Genomic DNA, 8404 nt, shown 5'->3' on the forward strand with positions numbered 1-8404 from the left:
TCTGTCTGTTACCGCAATCAGTATAAGAAAATAAATTATTGTTTGGACCATCCCTACTCTCTTGGGCCTTTTGATAATGTATTCAACAGAGATAATATTTTAAGGATACCAAAAAACTAAAAGACAACAACATTCATACATCAGTGAGTGCATTGCCATGGCTGAATTAAAGATCACTGATGCGATAAGAGCAAATAAATTCAGCAATAAATGTTTACTAATGGTGTCTAAACTCTTATCAATCAGTGTGCATTGTAGAGACTCTGTCATGCTGTGTGTGTGTGTGTGTGTGTGTGTGTGTGTGTGTGTGTGTGTGTGTGTGTGTGTGTGTGTGTGTGTGTGTGTGTGTGTGTGTGTGTGTGTGTGTGTGTGTGTGTGTGTGTGTGTGTGTGTGTGTGTGTGTGTGTGTGTGAGAGAGACTGTAGGGGTCTATTTGGAGCTCAGCTGTCCCTGATGTCTCAGCAGCATGACAAAGGTTTCCATGGAGATAGCATGGAAAGTCTCACAGCTTGGGTTGCCAAGTTACTTCCCAAATGTGTTGGCACCACATTAAACTGTTGCTTAAACTCTACGCAGACCCCGATGAACAATTCCGACTATGAATAGGAATGGCATTTGCCACTATTTATTCCACCAGCACAAAAATGATTTGCCACATATTACCATGCTTCATCACCCTGAGAGAGCGAATGTGTGAATTGAAAGGCTAAGAGGTTGAGTGGATTATTACACTACTCCGTAAGAACAGGCAAATTCATACAATGAAAGCAATTACAGTCCCAATCATACTTCAAAGCTGTCAATGGACAACAAATCCACAGGACTCTCATTTGGTGTTATGTAATATTAGCATTATCTGACATTTACTGCTGCCACGGTTTATAAAACACAAAAATGTAATACTTTAGAACCGAAAGCCATCCTTTAAAAGGGATAGTTAAATGAAAATTAGCCCACGAGTACAATCAGAGTTATTTAAAAAAAAATAATAATCCTGGCTCTTCCCAGCTTTATAATGGCATCGAAGGCCTGTTTCTGTTTTTAAGTCCATAATAGTGCATCTATCCATCATCAAAGTGCTCCACACGGCTCAGGAGGGTTAATAAAGGCCTTCTGAAGCGAAGCAATGCGTTTGTGTAAGAAAAATATTCATATTTAACAAGTTACAAAGTAAAATTCTAGCTTCCGGCCAAACGCAGTCTACTTGCGTCTAAAGCACAAATGATACAACTTGTGACGCCAGAAGTAGCGTAGTGTGTCATGGCATAGTGTAAATATCAGCAGTACGTCACTTTACTCGCATAAGTTACGCTTTAGACTTGTTCGTTTGGCCGGAAGCTAGTTATTTTACTTTATAAAGTTTTAAATATGGATATTTTTCTTACACAAACGCATTGCGTCGCTTCAGAATGCCTTTATTAACCCCCCGAAGCCATGTGGAGAGCTTTTATGATGGATAGTTTCACTTTTATGGACTTCAAAACAGAAACAGCCATTCACTGCCATTATAAAGCTTGGAAGAGCAAGGACATTTTTTAATATAACTTTGATTGTATTCGTCTGAAAGAAGAATGTCATATACACCTAGGATGACTTGAGGCTGAGTAAATCATTGGCTAATTAAAAATTTTGGGTGAACTATCCCTTTAAGGCCTGTTCACACCAAGGACAACAAAGATAACTATAACGAGAACTACATTAGCGTCCAGACCAGCTGACCATATCTTTCTGTTTATTCTAAGCGCACTGCAGTTCTGTCGACTGTCGCTTTAAATGCTCGAGCTCTTTAAAAAAGGATGGATTCTGATTGGATGTCAATGTTGGTGGTATTCATCAGCTGAAAAAAATACAAAAAGTGATTCCAATGATATTCTTTCTCTGTGCCGTTATTGTTATAGTTGTGGTGTAGACTCTGCTATTCTTTTACATCACAATTTTTATATATAACGATTTTTAGAACTTTATCTTTATTGTTATAGTTATATACCTGGTCACTTGGTGTGAACATGCCAATGTGCTTGATGCTACAAACTGCTACTTCACCCTCAGCCTGACCTAGAAAGACTCCCAGCGCTCTGGAAAGCATCCTCCCCGGTGCCAGTACCCAAACCTCCTTTTTTATTGATATTATATTTATCATCATGTGCCATCTAGGTCTAGATGCTGTACACCACAACAACCTCCTGGGAGCAATAAAATATCATTAAAAAAAAATGCCACATGCTGCGTTATTAAATCATATTAAGCGTGCAAATCAATTGTGTACATAGCAAAATGCATTATACAGTATCACATAGCTGCTAATTATTTAGTAATGCTGAAGAGAGACCAAAACATTGAAATGACGCCAAAGTGAGCTTTGAAAAAAGAAATGCACAATGAAAAGTTAGCATTTGCATGGTATATATAAAATATATAGTTGAAGTTTCACACCATTAGAGATGCTCTGTGGGTGGTGTTGATCTAAATCAGTCCACGATCCATATGGCTCTACAGGAAAAGGTTTCATGTTTCTTGGAGAAACATTTCCCATGACACATACATGCATGGTGTTAATGCACAGCAGGACCAATCACAAATATCTTGAAGCAATGTCTAAAATTGGAGTACTTTACTACTACAAGGGGATACATGTATATTTTAGATCTGATTATTGATGGAACTGTTCCATCACTAAACATTAAATGCTGTTCTCTACTGATCTATTTGTTTATCTGCTACACTAAAAACAGCTTTTCCCTTGTAATGCCTTATTATACGGCTCTGATTACTCATTTGTGACATACTGCAGCCAAATATATATTTGCATAACAACCACAAAACCGTATAATTGACTGTTGTCCAAGGCAACCCGATTTCCTTTGCAGCTTTGCTAGTATCATTTCTCTTGTTGCACTCTGCGGTTCACTTCTTCTTACAAATAAATTCAACTCACCCCATCGTTATCTTTGTGGGTTAAATTAGCAGAAAAGCAGTTAATCAGTTATTACCCCTTACCAAAATTCCCTCCTTTCCTTTCTCCGTAAACAAAAAAAATAAATGTTTTCGATCCTGGTCCTGAATGGGCTTCTCAGCACTGAAAATTGTGTATGTCTTTCTTATCTGACACACTGGGCTCAGTTAATAGACCTCTCTCCTAATGGGCCGATGATCTGGATCAGGTGCAGAGCTTTGCTCTGAATTTTCCTTTATTGCCCCCTGTGTTTTAAGAAAAAAGCAAGTCATTTGCTGCATCCGAATATGCCCACTTTCACACTTGAAACTTTTGTTGTGTTGAGCCATTTCAATTACTTTTGATTGATTTGTATATTTCAAACAGCTGAAAGTCTGTAAAGTTTGCCAATAAACCTGATTTGCAATGGGGGTTGAATAACTTTGATTGCAACTGTAAATTAATAGAATCTGAAACAAAACATTGCATATCTATTTGTAAACCAATGTTTGATTCAACTGGAGTTGGTATTCAGAGATGCTAGACCTGTCCAAATACAGCACATTTATTAATAGTTCTTCTCAACCACATCAGCAATAAGGCTTTTGTTTAATCACTTACATATTCATTAGGTATAATGATTCCCAGTGTCTCAACACTTTAAGCTTTTTTGGTTTGCTGATATTTGGCATGAGGTTTAAGTGTTTCTTGCACACACTGAAATAACATCTTGCGGAGTTGTTTTGTAACAACATCTCTGCTCACAGAGATTAATTGGCTGATGGACTCTAACAGATGTTTGTTTGTTTTTGTTTTTTTTCATAGAAATATATAACCAGGAGGAAAAGCAGTATGATTTGATCTTCTTTGCTATGTTTTACCGAAAAACTGTCTGTTTTGGTTCCTGAAAACAATGAGGCATGTTCCTTTTTTTAATTAAGGCTGAATATTTTGTGACCCCTTAAAAATTACACTATCTGTTTAATCTTGGATTGTGAAAATCTCTAGAATCACTTAAGAAATATTATTTAGACTCCGACTCTGGCTATTCAATCTATTGTTTAATAAATGCTAATCAAGCACAAAAACAATATTGACACGATGTAGGGTTTCAGTGCTGCCATGAACATTGAGAAAGTCTTAGAAACGCTTATCAAACACAATTTTTTTTTACTTTACTGTAGAACCTGTCATTTTCAACACATTTACCATCTGTCCAATACATACATCCCACAGAATTCCTCAAACCAGTGCATAAAATACAAAAAAGGTTGCAGATATCATGTTATGTCTGCACAAAGTGATCTATCAAAGCTCACGATTTGCCACAACATCTAGTCTTCACTACTGTATATCTAAAGTCTATCTATACAGTCTAAGTCTAAAGTCTAAAGTCTTTCAACACCAGATTTCATAGTATTAAAATAACTTGGCATAAAAATAAAGTAGAAAAAATAGCTATAATTCAGTTCAAGATGGATAAAGAGGTTCTTTGAGGATACTGATAAGCAATGGATTAAACTAGCATTGTTAAAGGAAGCTGAGAGAGAAAGGTAAACAAATGGTGGGCTGCTGGGTAGTGTGGAAAGGCTTTCTGCACATGACCCTCTGCTTGTGTCAACACAGGTGTGAGAGAGAGAGAGAGAGAGAGAGAGAGAGAGAGAGAGAGAGAGAGAGAGAGAGAGAGAGAGAGAGAGAACAGACAGATAGTGACAAGACACAGGATGAGCCTTTTTGTTGCTTTGCCTATGCTCATCATATCAGCAATGTAATATCTGTAATAATGGTCTGCCGTAATTTTAGTTAACAGCTGCAAAAGGGTAAACACGCACTGCAAATGCCAAGCGACTCTCGAAGTGGCAGGTTTCAGGAAGCTTTGCTGTAAACACAGTGTGGTGGATCAAGAAAACATTTTCATTATGAGCACCATACGGCGCAGGGTGAGGGTTCACCTCCCTCCACTCTTCTTGATTGGCTGTTTCAGTCATCATAATAATGTGTTTCAAGAGCCAAAATGTCATTTTATGCATCTACTGGGATACACTGAGACACAATGCAATGACAGATATGGACCAGGCTCTGACTGCCAAGAACCTCATGTTGAGATGCCCAACCTTTGCAAAAAAAGCCACCACAGATGTAAAATTCACATTGATAGACGGACAGCAAATGCTCAGTCTTGTAACTGGATTTTTTTCTCATAACTACATTATAGTTTCACATCGTTTGGGCATCACATGATGAGAACAAGGCTGGTGCATGGATAGATCATAATCTGTCATTTGGCACAAAGATAAGAGTTTTACATTTAAAAACAGAAATTTACCACAGTATCAGTGAGTGAGTCGCTGCCACACAGGACTGATAAGTACACCAGTGACTGCAATCACAACATAATAATTAACCATAAATCAAATTAGAATCCGTACAGGGCATGTGCAAATACTAGGAAATCATCTACAAATTCACACCCAAATTCATATACAAAACCTCATCCATTGAGCAAATGCTTAACCATAGACTTACATACATGCTGCATGAATGCCTGCTTAACCCAAAAGGATTATTGAAACCTATTAATCAAGTGAAAGGACTGAAAGGCAAAGACAATACAATGCAATTTGTGGACTGGCCTAAAATCAATAGCACAAATCAATCAAAAGATGCCGTGAGCCTTAAGCTGAATTTTACATTTCCAAAAGAAGATAATCTATGAACAAACTCAGCTATTTTTCAGTCAGTCTGAGGAGTAGAAAGTGCTTATCGAATGTTTGTTAAATGGAGATGTGGACGATAATAAATAGTAGCTACACCTGAACTGTAATAATAGCTGTATGTCTGTTTATTAAAGGCACATTAAGCCATTACGAAATGTGTTATTTAAAAACAAGATATAAATATAATAATGTAGCCTAGCCTAATTATTGCAAATCTACTCATCCTCACTATTTTATGAAAACAGACATGAGTATGCTTTGCAAAGAAATACATAGTATGATAAAAGCTGGTATTAAGTTTGACAGGTGCTTGATGGGAAAAAAAAATAAACAGCTGTAGCATATTCATGAAAAAATAGACATGTAAAAACAAATAAATAATTCACTATAGGCTATAGGCTACTCTAGACTGGGGAGCGCCGATTTTTGTACAGTACAACAACAACTATACAAACAATTAAATCGAATAAAGATAACGTTATGCTTATTTTGCTTTCGCAGGTTCCTTTTAGATATAAGGTTACTCCGGTGTTTGATTAACTATCACACATTTTGTAGACATGTCTGAAATATGAGTCACATTTTAAAAGGGCGTTTCAGCCTAATGTTCGCTTGGCTTTATTTGTTTTTACTATCACTTCTTACCTCCTTCTTCACGTTTCGCAGCAATCTCTGACGGGTTTCGACTTCTAAACGGAACAGAAGAATGGTAGAAAATTAATTATTAAATGTGAATAAGTAAAGAAAACGTGTGATATTGTGGTTTACAAGTGTTTGGGGGAAAATGAAAGCAGAATATTCTCACCTGCTGTTGCGGTTGCCATGATTCTGGTGTTGAGCTCTCACGCGCTTCACTCCCCTGACGCTCGACACTCGACTGGATGAAGGCAAAGCTGTTCAATCTTTCTGACTGGCGGTGAGCGCTTCTGCGAGATCACGTGACCTGCCAGAGATGTTCCATAGAGGTGGAGATGACGAACTCGTTGAATCAAAGATTTATAATAAACCTAGAGTGAGTTATACGTTCGAATTCATATTCATCTGCTCGAATCAAGTGTGTAAAGTGTTTCGTTTGTAAACGAATCGGTGTTTTAAACAAAAATTACAGGAATAACGGGACCTTATTGTAAAGAATTACTATAAAATAGGTGTCAACAGAAATCCAAACTATCCAACCACGTCTTGACCAGAACATTTCTAGCCAATCAGAGAAGCAGGATTTCAGGTTTACAGACATGTCTCCAAAGAGCAACGTTCTGAAGAAGGGATGAGAAACAAACTAGGAATAAATGGCAGATCAAAACGGCTAAAGCACCATAAATGTAAACTGTAAAGATATTAAATGGTGAATTGTGTAGCCTATGCAATGTAAGTCTAAACCAGTTTTTATGGTGAGGTTCCAATCTCCTATTGACATGCTACTGACATTATTAACAAGAGCAGCAAGCTATTGACATTGGTCTATACTGCATAAATGATGGAAAAACAAAAGGAGTGTTTGCAATTTAAATCCCCATTGAAAGTGCATCCTGCTCCCTAGTATTAGTCTGTTTTCTCTGTCTCTCCTAAGACAATATGTTCTCACTTCGGAATGAAATTGAACTGAGAAACAGTTAATTGAAAAAATTGGAAAAAGCTTCCAGGACCAAACCTTCATCAGCTACATGTGTTGCTAAGCAACACTGTAGGGCACCATTAAAAGCGCTACCTTAAATTGACCGTTCGCAAAGACCCGCCCCCTTTAGTTACTGTTGCTATGTCCGACAAGCCATGCCGCCCTACACCATCCCTGCGTCCCAATGTGCATACTATCCGCCCTATCTGCCCTAAATAGTATTGACAATTACTAATGTCACATACTATTTAGGATGGATAGTATGCACATTGGGACGCAGGCCATGTTCTCACACAGTGAAAAACACATCACGTTGGCGGAGCAAGGAGGACACTGACAACACGCTGACAGACAGGACAGACCAGGTTACCTTTGGGTAACTTTTGATAGGAAACAAAGTCTCAACTTTCAAATTTGGTCATTTTTTTAAAGAAATGTAAACAATAAATACCGTTTTGTGGCTCTTTAATGCTCTTTAATGTGTCGTGACCATATCGCTGTGGCGCCTCACTTAAAGGAGCTGTATGTAAGAAATGTATTTCAATTAATCATAAAATGGCCCTGATATGTCACTAGACATTAAGAAATCATGTTCATTGCAAATACTTATATCACTGACAACAGTAGTCCGGCCAGGATATTGTCATTTAAAAAGTGAAGTTGCAGCCCTCAACTGATGTTGATGTTGTCATCTTGTGTTTTGGCCTGAAGCTCCACCCGCCACCTATCTACCAATCACGAAGTCAGTAGTGTTTCGGCATCGGGGTTGCCAGCTCTGCTCTAGTTACCACAGCTACGTAGCAGCCTACGTTCCTGCTGGATCCTGCAGCCTATCTGGCAACCTCGAGTCAGGGGTGAGGGGGAGGGGATACACCGCTCTACAGTAATTTGAAAGTGATTGCAGTACCAGTTTTGGCCACAATCTTACATACGGCTCCTTTAAAGCTTCTCGTTCTCGTGAACCGATCATCTCTTCCTTCTAGTTAATTTATAGCATCAAATAAACATGAATGAACATAAGAAGGAATGTTGTTTTAGCCGCAGAAAGACGTCTGTGCACTGCACTCCGTTTTTCAAGTTCAAATCCTCTAACCTTAATCTAACTCTCCTGAGTCCTGACTGATTTGTCGGACAAAAATG

At 38.1% G+C, this 8404-nt stretch overlaps 1 protein-coding gene across 3 annotated transcripts in view; it reads right to left on the reverse strand.

Annotated features, from left to right (window-relative positions):
- sgsm1a (small G protein signaling modulator 1a) overlaps nt 1-6586 on the reverse strand; it is a 46738-nt gene extending 40152 nt beyond the window's left edge. For 2 of the 3 annotated variants that reach the window (XM_082170164.1, XM_082170163.1), the window contains exons 1-2: nt 6455-6586; nt 6295-6338 (exon numbers count right to left, since the gene is read on the reverse strand). In XM_082170164.1, the coding sequence (XP_082026290.1) occupies nt 6295-6338; nt 6455-6473 (63 nt within the window). In that variant the 5' untranslated portion in view covers nt 6474-6586. The remainder of the gene's footprint in view (nt 1-6294; nt 6339-6454) is intronic. The other variant, XM_082170165.1, reaches the window with a different exon arrangement.
- Nucleotides 6587-8404: the final 1818 nt, after the last annotated feature.

Source organism: Leuciscus leuciscus (genome assembly GCF_965113295.1).
Source record: "Leuciscus leuciscus genome assembly, chromosome: 5".
Classification (NCBI taxonomy): Eukaryota; Metazoa; Chordata; class Actinopteri; order Cypriniformes; family Leuciscidae; genus Leuciscus; species Leuciscus leuciscus.